The sequence below is a fragment of the Salmo salar genome, chromosome ssa10 (assembly GCF_905237065.1).
Source record: "Salmo salar chromosome ssa10, Ssal_v3.1, whole genome shotgun sequence".
In the NCBI taxonomy this organism is placed as follows: Eukaryota; Metazoa; Chordata; class Actinopteri; order Salmoniformes; family Salmonidae; genus Salmo; species Salmo salar.
Window position 1 is genome coordinate 84,256,045 of NC_059451.1, and position 16,761 is coordinate 84,272,805.

Below are 16,761 nucleotides of genomic sequence, written 5' to 3' on the forward strand. Positions count from 1 at the left end.
CCCTTGACTGTTTTCACAGCTCTCCCTGCCTCACCATTACTCTGTGCATGGTAGGGGCTACTGGTCACATGTGTGAAGTCATATTCTGCGGCAAAAGCAGAAAAGGAGCTTGCAGAGAACTGGGGAGCGTTATCTGTAACCAGGACCTCAGCGACCCCTTGCCTGGAAAAAATTTACTTTAATCCATTGATAACACCAGCTGATGTGGTTATGGGTGTCTTTGCTATTTCAATGTATCTTGAATAGTAATCTACCACTAGCAGATACAGTGAGGGGAAAAAGGTATTTGATCCCCTGCTGATTTTGTACGTTTGCCCACTGACAAAGAAATGATCAGTCTATAATTTTAATGGTAGGTTTATTTGAACAGTGAGAGACAGAATAACAACAATAAAATCCAGAAAACCGCATGTCAAAAATGTTATAAATTGATTTGCATTTTATTGAAGGGAAATAAGTATTTGACCCCCTCTCAATCAGAAAGATTTCTGGCTCCCAGGTGTCTTTTATACAGGTAACGAGCTGAGATTAGGAGCACACTCTTAAAGGGAGTGCTCCTAATCTCAGTTTACCTGTATAAAAGACACTTGTCCACAGAAGCAATCAATCAATCAGATTCCAAACTCTCCACCATGGCCAAGACCAAAGAGCTCTCCAAGGATGTCAGGGACAAGATTGTAGACCTACACAAGGCTGGAATGGGCTACAAGACCATCGCCAAGCAGCTTTGTGAGAAGGTGACAACAGTTGGTGCGATTGTTCGCAAATGGAAGAAACACAAAAGAACTGTCAATCTCCCTCGGCCTGGGGCTCCATGCAAGATCTCACCTCGTGGAGTTGCAATAATCATGAGAACGGTGAGGAATCAGCTCAGAACTACACGGGAGGATCTTGTCAATGATCTCAAGGCAGCTGGGACCATAGTCACCAAGAAAACAATTAACACACTACGCCGTGAAGGACTGAAATCCTGCAGCGCCCGCAAGGTCCCCCTGCTCAAGAAAGCACATATACATGCCCGTCTGAAGTTTGCCAATGAACATTTGAATGATTCAGAGGACAACTGGGTGAAAGTGTTGTGGTCAGATGAGACCAAAATGGAGCTCTTTGGCATCAACTCAACTCGCCATGTTTGGAGGAAGGGGAATGCTGCCTATGACTGCAAGAACACCATCCCCACCGTCAAACATGGATGTGGAAACATTGTGCTTTGGGGGTGTTTTTCTGCTAAGGGGACAGGACAACTTCACCGCATCAAAGGGACGATGGACGGGGCCATGTACCGTCAAATCTTGAGTGAGAACCTCCTTCCCTCAGCCATTGAAAATGGGTCGTGGATGGGTCTTCCAGCATGACAATGACCCAAAACACACGGCCAAGGCAACAAAGGAGTGGCTCAAGAAGAAGCACATTAACCTGTCTGGGATAGGGGGCAGTATTTTCACGTCCGGATAAAAAAACGTACCCGATTTAAACTGGTTACTACTCTTGCCCAGAAACGAGAATATGCATATTATTAGTAGATTTGGATAGAAAACACTCTGAAGTTTCAAAAACTGTTTGAATGGTGTCTGTAAGTATAACGGAACTCATATGGCAGACAAAAATCGGAGAAAATTCCAAGCAGGAAGTGGCCTGTGTGACAATTTGTAGATCTCCTTTTGCTTCTCTATCGAAACTACAGGATCTGTGGGGTTACGTGACACTTTAAGGCTTCCATTGGCTCTCTAAAGCGTTCAGAAAGCGGATTGGGGCGTCTCCTGTCTCTGGGCAGAGTACAGGAGCACAGTTTGTCAATGGACTGCCTGGTGACTAAGAGATTGGAAATGCACGTTCACGAGACCTCGCCATTTTTTCTTTTGTCCTTTGAATGAATACACTATTGTCCGGTTGGAATATTATCGCTATTTTACGAGAAAAATACCATAAAAATTGATTTTAAACAGTGTTTGACATGCCTCTAAGTACGGTAATGGAACATTTTGAAATTTTTCGTCTCGAAATGCGCTCGCGCGTTTCCCTTTGGATAGTGACCTGAACGCACGAACAAAACGCAGGTATTTGGACATAACTATGAATTATTTGGAACAAAAACAACATTTCTTCTGGAAGTAGCAGTCCCGGGAGTGCATTCTGACGAAGATCAGCAAAGGTAATACAATTTTCTAATAGTAATTCTGAGTTTAGTGAGCCCCGAAGTTGGCGGGTGTCTGAATAGCTAGCCGTGATGGCTGAGCTATGTACTCAGAATATTGCAAAATGTGCTTTTGCCGAAAAGCTATTTTAAAATCTGACATAGCGATTGCATAAAGGAGTTGTGTATCTATAATTCTTAAAATAATTGTTATGTATTTTGTCAACGTTTATGAGTAATTTAGTAAATTCACCGGAAGTTTTGGGTGGGAATGCTAGTTCTGAACATCACATGCTAATGTAAAAAGCTGTTTATTGATATAAATACGAACTTGATTGAACAAAACATGCATGTATTGTATAACATAATGTCCTAGGAGTGTCATCTGATGATCATCAAAGGTTTGTGCTTCATTTAGCTGTGTTTTGGGTTTATGTGACATATATGCTTGCATGGAAAATGGCTGTGTGATTGTTTTTGGCTATGTACTCTCCTAACATAATCTAATGTTTTGCTTTCGCTGTAAAGCCTTTTTGAAATCGGACAATGTGGTTAGATTAACGAGAGTCTTGTCTTTAAAATGGTGTAAAATAGTCGTACGGTTGAAAAATTCAAATTATTGCATTTTTGAGGTATCTGTATTTTGCACCACGTTCTTCCATTGGATATTTGGCGAGGCGTTCCGCTAGTGGAACGTCTAGATGCAAGAATTAAGGTCCTGGAGTGGCCTAGCCAGTCTCCAGACCTTAATCCCATAGAAAATCTGTGGAGGGAGCTGAAGGTTCGAGTTGCCAAACGTCAGACTCGAAATCTTAATGACTTGGAGAAGATCTGCATAGAGGAGTGGGACAAAATCCCTCCTGAGATGTGTGCAAACCTGGTGGCCAACTACAAGAAACGTCTGACCTCTGATTGCCAACAAGGGTTTTGCCACCAAGTACTAAGTCATGTTTTACAGAGGGGTCAAATACTTATTTCCCTCATTAAAATGCAAATCATTTTATAACATTTTTGACACGCGTTTTTCAGGACTTTTTTGTTGTTATTCTGGTCTCTCACTGTTCAAATAAACCTACCATTAAAATTATAGACTGATCATTTCTTTGTCAGTGGGCAAACGTACAAAATCAGCAGGGGATCAAATACTTTTTCCCTCATTGTAAGTGTCATTTTTCCAATAGAACATATCTGCCCCTACCTTTTGGCATGGCCGTTTTGGCAGCTCCGTTGCCATCGTTGGCTCCGGATGACAAGGTTGACATTTTGTTCAGGCCTCACACTGGGCCACCAACTTGGCAATCTGAGTACTCAGACCAAACCACCACACCGACTGTTGAGCCCTCAGTCTGCATTTGATTGTCCCCATGTGTCCCTCATGCACACTGTTTAGCATTTCTGGTTGTAGAGTCTCTGGGATAACTATCCGTTGTCCTTTCATGAGAAGGTCTCCATTACAGTGGAAGTCACTTTGGTGCATCCAATAGGGCTTCAGCAGCTGAGGCAGTTCCTCCTGCCTGGGCCATCCCTTTTTGCACTGCTGCACTATCTGTCGGCAGATGGGGTCTCATTGTTGCTCCTCTGAATTCTGCTGCAGTTTGGTCTGAGATGCAGGTAGGCTGTCCCTTTTATTGCATTAATGGACACATGTACCTCACCCTCTTGACATTGCTCCTCCTCTGATAATGGATGTTTAATTGGGGCCCTGGAGAGTGCATCTGCTGTGATCAGTGCCTTCCCTGGCACATACACCATCTTGTAGGTGAAACTCAGTAATTTGAGGCGGAAGCGCAGAACTCTGGGAGGCAAGTCGTCCAGTGCTTTTGTCCCAAACAGAGCCAACAGTGGTTTGTGGTCAGTCTCTGTTGTAAACTGCAGGCCAGTAAGGTATTGGCTGAGCCTTTCACATGCCCATGTGATAGCCAACACCTCCTTCTCCACTTGAGCATACCTTTGCTCTGTGTCGGATAAGCTTCCGGAAATGTATGCTATTGGATGCCACTCCATGTTGTCCTGCATCTGTGTGAGGACCTCCCCTAGCCCAACGGATGACGCATCTGCTGATACCTTTGTCTTAGCGTGGGGACGGTACTGGGCCAGCACTCTCTGTGAGGCCAGGTCTCCTTTGATTTTGTCAAACGCCACCTGTTGCATGTGACCCCATGACCAGTCATTCTCTTTGGCTAGTAAGTCTCTCAGGGGTTTGGTTGTATCTGAAAACTGTGGGAGGAACTTACCCGCATATCTGTGATGGCGCTGATCTTCTCCGGATCCGGCTCTATTCCAGCTGCAGTGATTTTGTGTCCCATGAACAAGACCTCTGACTGTGCAAAAGTGCGTTTTTCATTGAGTGTCAGGCCAGTTTCCTGGAGTCGGGTCAGAACTGCTGTGAGCCTTACATCATGTTCTGCTCTGTCCCTTCCGCACACGAGCACATTGTCCGCGTGGACTATGACGCCACTCAGCCCATCTAACAGCTAGGACATGCGTCTTTGGAAATGCTCATTAAAACAGTAACGGCCAAACGGTGTTATAAACGTTGTGAGCGCCCTACTCTCTGATGACAGCGGTATCTGCCAGAAACCTGAGTGGGCGTCTAGCTTTGTGAAGACTTGTGAGCCATCCAACTGAGCCAGTGACTGCTCCACTGATGGTAAGATGTGTCTCTGCAGAGTGCCTCATTTTTTACGTTTAAGCCTGATGCTACCCTGTACCTTTCAAAGCGCCTGATAATTTCGGCCAGTTTTGAATGTCCATACAATCAAAATTCTCCGGGGGACTAATGCGAAATCCGTCAGCACTAGCCACTGGCCTGTCCGTGTTTGCGCCAGAGCCCGTTGAACTTGGAGTCGCAAGCCCTGAAATCCCGCCAGCTTCTTCCTCTTGCAACATGTTGCTTAGCAGTAACCTTGCTCGTTAGCTAGCAAAATAATGATATGGGCTGTTTTATCTCCAACAATGTGCCCTCCCTGCTTTGAAACAGCCTGAATGTATGATTTACTTGGTACGTCCTTCACGTTTATGTGAATTTTAAAATCACTTCTGGCACCATGTAGTATGATCTAAAATAAGGAGGCACAACAACGAGGTTCTAGCTCCAGCCTGTTTATTAACCTAACCCTCGCATGTCATACATAGGTACGGATACCCCCAAGGGACATCCTACTACACTAGCAACTTACCTTGGCTTCTTGCAGCCACAAGATCCTTTTGACGCTGCACTTGCGTAACAGGAGGTCAGCCTGCCACGCAGTTTCCTCGTGGATTGTAATGTAATCGGTGTCCAAAAAGGCAGATTACCGATTTTGTTATGAAAACTTGAAATCGAGACTAATAAATCACCCCTAATCAGTCGATCTCTAATGACAACTGCGGTGTACAACATAGACGCTTATCAGGTTCTGATCATCTTACTATGCTTCTTCAACCGAGATTGGCCCCCGACTGCTAATCAATCAGCTCTTTATTCTCCAGGCTCTGCTTTGTCATCAAAATGGAAAAGCTTGCAATGAGTGACATGTATCCATTGTGATTTTCCCTGCTGACCTCGTTATGAGCAAAACTTGACAAGGACCTTCCCATTTTGGCCCTGATGTGTCTGTTAAATATTTGTTTTGCCATCACCCATCCTTTCTTAGTAAGGTAGGCTTCAACCCATCGTGAGAAACAATCAACAACGACCAGAACATCTTCCTTTCCTTTACATTTGGGCAGAGTGATGTAGTCAAGCTGTAGATGTCTTATGGGTAGGGTAAGAGTGCATTTGGCGCTACACATCTCAGGTTGTATTTCCACACACCTTGGTTGAGTTTGCATCCTGCAGCCATCCATTACCACACTTCATCTTTTGGAGCTCTGCTTTGCATGTCTCTAATGTGTTACAATGTATCCAAGGTGTATTTCCTAATCGGTTTAGGTGACAGATGTGTTCTCTTGGCAGCCGTCTTGGCAGCTCTGTCAGCCAGGTCATAACCTTTACTCTCGTCTGTACAGATTTTTTTCCCATGTGCTTTCATTTTCAAGATCGAACTTGTCCAGGTAACTGGAGAGCATTCAGTAGAGCCATCACCTCTGGTCCATTCTTCACAGGAGCTCCCAGTGATGTCATGAATCCTCTGTTTTTCCATATTTTTCCAAAATCATGGGTAACGCCGATAGCATACCTTGAGTCTGTGTAGATATTAGCTGTTTTTTACTTCAGCCTGTTTACATGCTTCTGTCAAAGCCACCAATTCCGCTACCTGTGCTGATGTTCCTGCAGGTAACATGCCTGTCACTATCACATTGTCCATTGTAGTAACTGCCCAGCCTGCCTTCCTCACACCCCCCTCCACAATGCTTGAACCATCTGTGTATAAGATATACTCAGACCTTTCCAATGGATGACTTTTAGTAAACCCATCAGAGTTGATCAAAAACCAACTCACAGCAGTCATGTTCAAGTAATGTAGTATCTGTAGGAAGCATCAGAGTAGCTGGATTACATGGTGTGCCACATTGTATGATGATGTTAGGAGCCTCCAACACAGTCGACCACTTGCTCCAACGAGCCGCTGCGACCTGTGCAGCTCGATTCATTGTCAAAAGAGTATGAACAGCATGTGGACCCTTGATGGTAAGATGGTGGTTGAGAACAAGCGATGCCACCATCGACACAGCGACGTAAGTAGCCTGCATAACTCTGTGACAGGGACCCCATCCCAACCCCGCCACATCCAGTTTTTTAAAATAATAGCCTACAGGTTTCTCTTCTGCTGAATGAGTAATGTTGTTGGTTTCACTCGGAACCTGCACAACTCCGATAACAGCAGGTTTATTATGTTGATTGATGTCTCTATCCAATCGAGACATGATGTCGCCGTAGTTTTGTCTCTCCTAGCCTGTCTATGATGTCGCCGTAGTTTTGTCTCCTAGTCAGTAGTTGTGGAAACAAAGGTTTTGCGCTAATCATTGTGTATGGATTGCATCAACTGATGTGTGATTGCCCCATTTTTGGAGGAGTTGAGTGCAGCTCCATCTTCCATGATGGGTAACCCACTGTGTCTAACCGCCTCTGCTCTGAACCTTTCTTCAAATTCAACAAACGGCTCTTTCGGTTTTTGAACACATTTGGTTATCTCTCCCCAATTGGTGGTAGAATTGGTCAGACCCTTAAGGAAAACATGTATTGCCCTCCATCCATCGGCCACATCTTGCTCTTCACCACCCACAGCTCTCTTTATCATTTCTTCAAGTACGCCATGTTCACGGTTGTTCAAAACAAAGGCTAATAACTGTAACCCATCATAACGATGTAGATTGTATAGTTTCTTATCGCTTAAAATGGTCCCACGCCTTCATACCCACATCTCGTGGATGCTTCAAAGACTTTGACAACTCATCCAACTGTTTTGGAGATGCTGATTCATGTGATTACTGTCACCTGGGGTTTGTCTTTACTCCCTTTAACAGCCTGTGTTCTGGTTGGCATAAGACATCGTTTGTCACCGTTGTCAGAATCTTTTGACTCAAAGCCAGGCAGTGCTGACCAGATGCTTGAAACCTGATTATACTTGCGCAACTCAGCATGAGGGTAGATTGAGGGAACAAAGGGTCCACAGGTGGGGGCAAAGTCTGCCACCCTTGCCTCCTGTAATTGTTGAATTTTGCCTTTTAAGTTTTTTCTGTTCACCAAGAGCCCTCACTCTGTTTATCTCTCTGCAATGTCCTATCATGATTATGAAGAAAGAATTTCTCATCTCATTTTATTACTTTGTGTCCATCGTGTCTTTGTTAATGAGTTAGACATTCTCTGTATTTTTCCCCAAGCTTTTGTGTATCAGACAGATTCCATGTTCCAGCTTTGTCAACAATAACGGAATATTTCTTTATCTCTTGCCTACACTTCAATCCAAGGTAACGCCAAGTAATTTACTCTCCTCAACTTGTTCAACAGCCACACCATTCATTACCAGATTCAGCTGAGGTCTAGAGCTTAGGGAATGATTTGTACCAAATACAATGCTTTTAGTTTTAGAGATGTTCCAGATCAGTTTTATTACTGGCCACCCATTCCAAAACTGACTGCAGCTCCTTTTATTTATTTTTGTATTTTACACCCTTTTTCTCACAAATATCCAATTGCAATCCAATTACGATCTTGTCTCATTGCTGCAACTCCCCAACGGGCTCAGGAGAGGTGCAGGTCGAGTCATGCACTCTCCGAAACATGACCAGCCAAATCGCGCTTCTTAACCTCTCTGGTATCAGTGCTAGCCTCCCACCTCGACAACAGCCAGTGAAATTGCAGGGCGACAAATTCAAAACAACAGAAATCCCATAATTAAAATTCCTCAAACATACAAGTATTATACACCATTTTAAAGATAAACTTCTTGTAAATCCAACCACAGTGTCCGATTTCAAAAAGGCTTTACGGAGAAAGCACACCATGCGATTATGTTAGGTCAGCGCCTAAGTCACAGAAAACCATACAGCCATTTTCCACCCAAGGAGAGGGCTCACCAAAGTCAGAAATAGCGATTAAATTAATCACTAACCTTTGATCTTCATCCGATGGCACTCACAGGACTTCATGTTACACAATAAATGTGTGTTTTGTTCTATAAAGTTAATCTTTATGTCCAAAAACCTCAGTTGAAATTGGCGCGTTATGTACAGTAATCATTGACTCAAACAAACATCCGGTGAAAATGCAGAGAGCCACATCAAATTACAGAAATACTCATAATAAACATTGATGAAAGATACAAGTGTTTAACATACGATTAAAGATAAACTTCTCCTTAATGCAACCGCTGTGTCAGATTTCAAAAAGGCTTTACTGCGAAAGCACACCACGCGATTATGTTAGGTCAGCGCCTAGCCACAACCATACAGCCATTTTCCAACCAAGGACAGGTGTCACAAAAGTTAGAAATAGCGTTAAAATTAATCACTTACCTTTGATGATCTTCATCTGGTGGCACTCCCAGGTCTCCATGTTAGACAATAAATGTTTGTTTTGTTCGATAATGTCCCTCTTTATGTCCAAAAACCTCAGTTTTGTTGGTGCGTTTAGTTCAGAAATCTAAAGGCACAATGCGTGCTCTCAAAATCAATCCTCAGGTTGTTTTTGTCATAAATAATCAATAATATTTCAATCGGACAAAAGCTTCGTCAATAGAAAAGGAGAAACAAGAAAGACGCGTTCCCGATCACGCGCAGGACTCATGTCTGGAAATTTCCACTGTCCACTCATTGAAAGTGCTGCATCTCCCTCATTTTTCAGAGTAAAAGCCTGAAACGATGCCTAAAGACTGGCCACATGTAGAGGAAGCCATCGAGACCGTGAACTGGGTCCTAAGTCTTTGTATGGTGGATAGGCTTTCAATGGAAAAACAGCCTTTCAAAAATAATAGCACTTCCTGGTTGGATTTTCCTCAGGTTTTCGCCTGCCATATCAGTTCTGTTATACACAGACATTATTATAACAGTTTTGGAAGCTTTAGAGTGTTTTCTATACAAATCTACTAATTATATGCATAACCTAGCTTCTAGGCCTGAGTAGCAGGCAGTTTAATTTGGGCACGCTTTTCATCCAAAATTCCGAATACTGCCCCCTACCCTAGAAAAGTTAACATCCGCCCGCTTAACCCGGAAGCCAGCTGCACCAATGTGTCGGAGGAAACACTGTTCAACTGACGGCTGAAGTCAAGCCGCAGGCTCCCAGCCCACCACCAGGAGTCGCTAGAGCATGATGAGACAAGTAAAGTCCCCCCCGGCCAAACCTTCCCCTAACCCAGACGGCGCTGGGCAATTGTGCACTGCCCTATGGGACTCCAGGTCACGGCTGGTTGTGACACCGCCTGGGATTGAACCCGGGTCTGTAGTGACGCCTCAAGCACGGTGATGCAGTGCCTTAGACTGTTGCGCCACTCGGGAGGCCATGCAGCTCCTTTTTAAGAGTTTCAGTGACTTCCTTAACTGTGGTTGCCGACATGTATGTATGTATATGGTTGAATCATCAGCATACATGGACACAAAGGCTTTGTTTAATGCCAGTGGCTGGTCATTGGTTAAAATAGACAAGAGTAGAGAGCTTAGTGAGCTCCCCTGCGGTACACCACACCCTACATGTTTGACATTAGAAAAGCTTCCATTAAAGAAAACCCTCTGAGTTCTATTAGATAGATATGAATCTACGATATGACTGAGGTTCAAAAGCTATAGCTCTCTCAATAACCGGTTATGGTCAATAACATCAAAGGCTGCACTGAAATCTAACAGTACCGCTCCTACAATCTTCTTAATATCAATTTCTGTCAATCAATCATCAGTCATTTGTGTCATTGCAGTACATGTTGAGTGCCCTTCCCTATAAGCATGCTGAAAGTCTCAATTTGTTTACAGAGAATTAGCATTGTATTTGGTCAAACACCATTTTTCTCCAACAGTTTGCTATGAGCTGGCAGCAAGCTGAAAGGTTTGCTGTTAGAACCAGTCAAGGCCGCTTTGCCCCTCTTGGGTAGCGGAATGACTTTGGCTTTCCTCCAGGCCTGAGGACAAACACCTTCCTCTAGACTTAGGTTAACGATATGACAGATAGGAGTGGCCAGAGTCAGCTACCATCCTCAGTAGCTTTCCATCTAAGTTGTCAATGCCTGGAGGTTTGTCATTATTGATCGATAACAATAATGTTGCGTACTGGTATGTAACAGAGCCTGCGTGTGTATCAGACAGGAGTATCAGCAGTGGGCGTGTCAGCAGCTATACCTGCCATCTCCTGTGGACCAGGGGGGCTGTGCAGGAGACTTAAGGACAGCCTGCTCCCACATTCTCAACGCTGTCATGGACCAGAAGACAGTATGGTCAGCATTATTTGGCTTATGGCCTCCTGCACCTCAGATCATCCTGATTATTTGAATAATAGACATTGTTGAGTTGTTTAGTCTTTATCGCCTCTCTTTGTGTCCTTAGTGCTCAGACCCAGGAGAACACTGATCACAGACCCTCGGAGGCAGGCACCTGTCTCCCAGACATTCTCTCCAGACTTCAGGTACAGTACACAGGCCTTTTGATTGATTGATTGATTGATTGATTGATTGGTATGTTAGTTTGTTTCTGTACATGATTGCTGTTAATGCTTTGTATTTCCTGCATATGTTGTGCAATGATTTTCCTGTGTGTGTGTCCTTTGATGTCTTTATAGGAGATTGTCTATGAGATGGAGCTCACTAGTCGCTCTCAAAGGACTCAAGATAAGGGACATTTCCTATTGGATCTGATTTCACATAGATGCTCTGTGACCTCTGACCTGCAGAGTATCAGCAGTGAGCTTAGCCTTCAGCAAACATTACATACATGGAACAGGTAATGTACTGACACATACACGTCCTCTATACTAGGGCTTTGGCGGTCATGACATTTTGTCAGCCGGTTCATTTTCATGCAAAAGAAACATGACAAGAAGAACATGTATTTCAGAAGAACAGAATATGAGTTGGCCTACTATATGTTATCTGGCTATGTGTCCTGCTGTAGGCTTGTTCATTTAGCAGACAAGGTATACTTATAAGTCCCGCGCCATTATTTTATAGTATGATTTTATAGTATGAAAATAAGAAGAATATTATTTTCCTCAGGCTGCACATGTTGCTCTCTCACCAACTGATCATATTTTCACCCGTCAGATTATTCTCAATTCAATCTCGTCTTTACTAATATGTCACATTTAGAATGGCCCATTTATCAAATGGGCAGGGTGAAAAAACAAATGTAATTTGTATGCACTCGAATAGCAATTAGAGCCCGCTTTCTCGAAGGTTGGTTTTTCAATCATGCCGGGTAAGCTACTCTGGTGATTTCACTCCACACATCAACCACTGTTTGAGGAGCATGGAGCCTCTTGCAATATTTCGCCCAAACTCTGTATGCCATGGGCTCTCCAACCTTGTCCTTGCAGCTACCCAGTGCTTAATTTGGGAAACCAAGTCATATCTGTTTTGGAACATCGATAGTAACATGTTTTCACAAGGAAACATATTTCAATAAACTGTTGACAGCTCCTCTCTGCGTGCTGAAGAAAGGAATGCAGGAAAGAGGGGAGGAGATTGATACATGCGGTGGTGAGATTTTCTGTAGCTGAAGGTAATGTGTCAGCCTATTAAGTATGAAAATATAAAAAATACCCTATTGCTAGGCTATTGAAAGTCAAATACAAATTCACTATAATTGTAGACTAACTCTCAGCCGCCCGGCTAGACCAATTTATGTACCAAAGACATCTTAAATATATTTTTTTAAGGTTTTTTGGCCATGCATAATATGCGATAGGCTATGTATTGTATAACGGCACAATCATTATTTGAATTCAGTTTTTTGGAGGACGGGGTTCATATATAGGCCTATGTGTATTTATAAGCTCTAATATGCGTATGGCGTTTTGAATTTATCAGCACCTTAGAAATAAAGTGCTGTCCATTTCGTTGTTAGGCTTTGAAACAACATACCGTACACAACTACCATGTTTTCCACTCAGTTTCAACCTGTTGTTGAACTTCTCTCTTCAAATTGATCAATCACAATGAGCACAATAGTCATGAGTCTTGCCGCCACTATGGTCACCGCAACGGCCCTACTCTATACCAGTGATTCCAACGGCCCTACTCTATACCAGTGATTCCAACGGCCCTACTCTATACCAGTGATTCCAACGGCCCTACTCTATACCAGTGATTCCAACGGCCCTACTCTATACCAGTGATTCCAACGGCCCTACTCTATACCAGTGATTCCAACGGCCCTACTCTATACCAGTGATTCCAACGGCCCTACTCTATACCAGTGATTCCAACGGCCCTACTCTATACCAGTGATTCCAACGGCCCTACTCTATACCAGTGATTCCAACGGCCCTACTCTATACCAGTGATTCCATATTTTTGTTCTAACTTAACTCACTGAACTGATTTAACCCTTGATTAGTTGATTTAGGTGTTAGTGCTGAGCTAGCAAAAATATGCAACCCTGGGTGGGCCTGAGGACTGCTCTACACCATAGAGATCCACTGTACTACAGTGTGAACGTGTGTGTATATTAACTTTAACAAAACGTGTGTTTGTGTATCATAGGGTGATACTGGCACTCCCTGCAGTCATGTTGGTTACTGTGAAGACTGGAGGAGGGAAGAGGACTCTGGACTGTGAGACCCTCATGGAACATATCAACCAGTATCAGGTATGCCACAATGGGGGTTGAGGGAGGGAGGTTAGATTAATGAATAATTCATTCAAGCTAATGTATTGTACCTACAGTCTGTGTGAATCAATCCATAGTTCACTTCTCATCTTGACGAAACCACCTACTATACATGCGTTTTCCCAGATTTGATCATTATCGTTATACAATATCTCTTTGTGTATCAGAGGAAGGGCTGTTCCCCAGCTGGACTGCTGCCCTACCACCTCACAGCACACTTCTTAAGAGTAAGTTCCACTCACAGATTATTAACTATACTGCTCTAGACCTGGGTAGACAGTGTTAACAACAAATTGTGATATTTATCATATGAAATAATTTATCATAGGCTGTGCTCATGGCCAGTGTGAGCTGTGACTGTGCATCAGGAGAAGTGAACAAGGCCATGTCCCTGATCAGTCTTCAATGTCCACTGCTCCTCGTCTCTGCCGGGGTACCGTACATTATACTTCCAGGATCACGTCTGATTTGTTAATCTGAGAGTTTTAATGTATGATGCCGACTGAGTGTAATTTGTGTGTGTGTGTTGGGCAGCACTGGTGGGGCCGTCTCTCCCCTGTATTGGTGTCTCTCTGGCATCGCCTCACTGACGGACAGCCCCTGCCTCAGCAGCTGCAGGTCCTGGCTGATTGTCACTTGTGGGTCTGCAGGTAAAACAGGATCATGCATACATGCCTGTGTATATAGACAGCATTTACTGATAATACTCCTTTACTAAATATTTTGACTTTTATTTCAGTAATTTTTTTTGCGCAATGAATGATTGTGTTCTTTGTCCTGTCTCCTTGGCAGTTCAAAGGATGGAGTGTCATGCCCTGTCCCCTCTGCCCCGCCCCTGCTCCTGGCAGCTTGTCTGCACTGTGTATGGGAAGGCCAGGGGAGTGGCAAGGGCATCAGGACAAGCCTGGAGATGTTGGGACAGCTGACAGAGCACCACAGTCAGGTAAGTACACTTCTCTTCCCTATCACCAAGTGTTTCAAACTTAACCTCGATGTTTGTTCAAAAGGTTCACTAGCCATGTTTGTAAGCTTTGATGGAGAGGACACAACACCGCCAATTGAGAATCTATTTCACACCACATAAAGGAGGTCAAAGTGCACAGAAAAAAAATCCCCATTTACGTAGGTTTCTTGGGATATATTATTGGAATGTATTGGCAGTTGTGACACATTAGTAAGACACTGACACTCACATGCTCAGAACTAACCTTTGGCCTCACACAAACACAGTTTCTTGTTCATGATTCAGGAGTAGAGACACTCAGATGATTAGGGAACCAACTTTCTATTTCTATTAGAGACGTGATCATTGTCACGAGACTCCATTTTGTCATTAGTTAGTAGACACCAGGGAAACTGCCATGTAACCTCAAATAATTTGTGCTGCCATTTGTCCCCAGCTGCTGGTGTTTCTGCTGTTCCTCTGTGTGACTGACCTCCTCACAACTTTTCTCACGCCCCAGGTACATTTACATTTAGCATACGCTCTGATCCAGAGCGACTTACAGTTAGTGCATTCATCTTAAGAAAGCTAGGTGATACAACTACATATCACAGTCATAGTAAGTACATTTTTACTCAAAGTATTTATTAGCCAAGTCAGTGCTAGTAGGAAAAGATAAGTACAAGTGTTTTTGTGGGAGGGGGGGGTTGCTGTGGGATTTAGTCAAGATACTGAAGAGGTGGGTTTTCGGAAGATGGGCAGGGACTTGGCTGTCCTGACGTTAGAAGGAAGCTTGTGAAACCATTGGGGTACACCATTCCTACACCTTAAGGCCAGGAGTGTTCCTGGCTAGGGCACATGGGAACTCCTAGCCCAGTGGTTCCCAAATGTTTTGGCCCACGACACCATTTTTTAATTGTTTTTGTTGTTGCCCGCACCATGTAAAAAAAAGTTTTGTTATCAATGGCCAATGTTTACGTTTTTAATTGGGGCTATGACAGTCTATTATATATCAGTCAGACTGTACTTTTGACAGTATTTTAATCTGAAGGAAGTATGGTTTGAAGTGACAGAAATGCATCGGCAAGTTCAGAAGATCATCAGGCAATAATTTATGAACTTCTGTGTAGAAAAGAACATCATCATTGATGTTCTGTTTCCTCTCCAGTCTGTTCTGAGTCCTGCGCGGCTACAAGTTCCTGGGAGTCTTATCTTTCACTGATAGGGCCATATGTTGTAGCTTAAACTGTTGAAAAGATAGAGTCACATTTGTAGGAAGAAAACAGAAACCGCTCTGTTTATTACAACTGCATCTAGCTGCTACTGGAGGGACGTAACCCTGGTTCTTTGAACCAAACGTGTTTTAAAAAAAATATATATATATATAAATATATATTTCAGAGTTTCTCTCGCGATCCCATTTTCAAATCAGGCGACCCCTAGTTTGGGAAACGCTGTCCTAGCCCTACATACTCATCAGTGTAACAGTAACATATTCAACAGACTAAAACAACTTTTCTGCTAACAAAACATCACAATTCCAACATTTCATACAACTTTTGTGTGACATGCTACATAGAGGGTGAAGGGCCTACAGAGAGCTCAGGAACTCTGTAAAGATATCCTGACTGTCCTTGTGGACTCTGCTGACTGGCTGCTACTATTCAAGTCACCTTGCTCTGGTACAGTATATAACTTGCTTATTTACAGTAGCCTCTGGCTTTGAATATGTCCCATTTTGTGTCTCTGTAATATTATATTTGGTATTTTATAATATTTTGTTTTTCCTATTCAAGAAAAAGGCCTATACCAGCCTGTGGCCGTGGTAACGTCAGATGAATACACAAGACTGATGCCTTTAGCCTTTTACAGGTATATTTACTTGGTGGTCAAACTGTTAGTGTTGTCATCCATTTTCTTGTTTATATGTGAGATGTGTATTGTTTCCCTGCCAGCCTGGTCCCCCATCTTAACTCTGAGGTATTGGAGAAAACAGTGAAGGTCCCAGGGTTCCTCCACACTGCTGTGCTCTGCTACTCCTCCCTTATCAAGCTCTTTATGGACGGCCAGACTCCCTGCCCTGTGACCGAGCATCTGACTGACCAGGTGAGCTTATTTTGATATGCAGAAAAAGCTGCACTGTGGTTGACTGGTATGTGGTCACCAAACTACTGACAGTGGCGTTTTTCTGAACCCAGGTTTTGGTCTCGCAGATGGACCCCTCATATATTCTGACCAGGGCCCAGCAGGTCCTTCTGAAGACTATATCTCTGACATCCCCAACCTCACTGTCTCAACATCAGCTGAACCAGGTAACACATTTGTGCACTGACCACCCAGAGTAAGGCTGATCTCAGTCTGTGTAGTACTGGGTTGAAATCAGATGGATATGATACATTTATTTGATTTTCACAAACATCGCACAGCTACAGCCTATGACTTCTTTCTG

At 43.5% G+C, this 16,761-nt stretch overlaps 1 protein-coding gene across 3 annotated transcripts in view; it reads left to right on the forward strand.

Annotated features, from left to right (window-relative positions):
* The window catches only part of LOC106560897 (FA complementation group A), a 33,952-nt gene that overhangs the window by 16,594 nt on the left and 597 nt on the right, over positions 1 to 16,761 (forward strand). For 2 of the 3 annotated variants that reach the window (XM_014124304.2, XM_045688160.1), the window contains exons 29-41: positions 10,849 to 10,980; positions 11,090 to 11,168; positions 11,322 to 11,482; positions 13,243 to 13,348; positions 13,537 to 13,596; positions 13,698 to 13,802; positions 13,904 to 14,019; positions 14,162 to 14,312; positions 14,770 to 14,832; positions 15,892 to 15,994; positions 16,109 to 16,184; positions 16,268 to 16,418; positions 16,511 to 16,624. In XM_014124304.2, coding sequence (XP_013979779.1) covers positions 10,849 to 10,980; positions 11,090 to 11,168; positions 11,322 to 11,482; positions 13,243 to 13,348; positions 13,537 to 13,596; positions 13,698 to 13,802; positions 13,904 to 14,019; positions 14,162 to 14,312; positions 14,770 to 14,832; positions 15,892 to 15,994; positions 16,109 to 16,184; positions 16,268 to 16,418; positions 16,511 to 16,624 — 1,417 coding nt within the window. The remainder of the gene's footprint in view (positions 1 to 10,848; positions 10,981 to 11,089; positions 11,169 to 11,321; positions 11,483 to 13,242; positions 13,349 to 13,536; positions 13,597 to 13,697; positions 13,803 to 13,903; positions 14,020 to 14,161; positions 14,313 to 14,769; positions 14,833 to 15,891; positions 15,995 to 16,108; positions 16,185 to 16,267; positions 16,419 to 16,510; positions 16,625 to 16,761) is intronic. The other variant, XM_045688159.1, reaches the window with a different exon arrangement.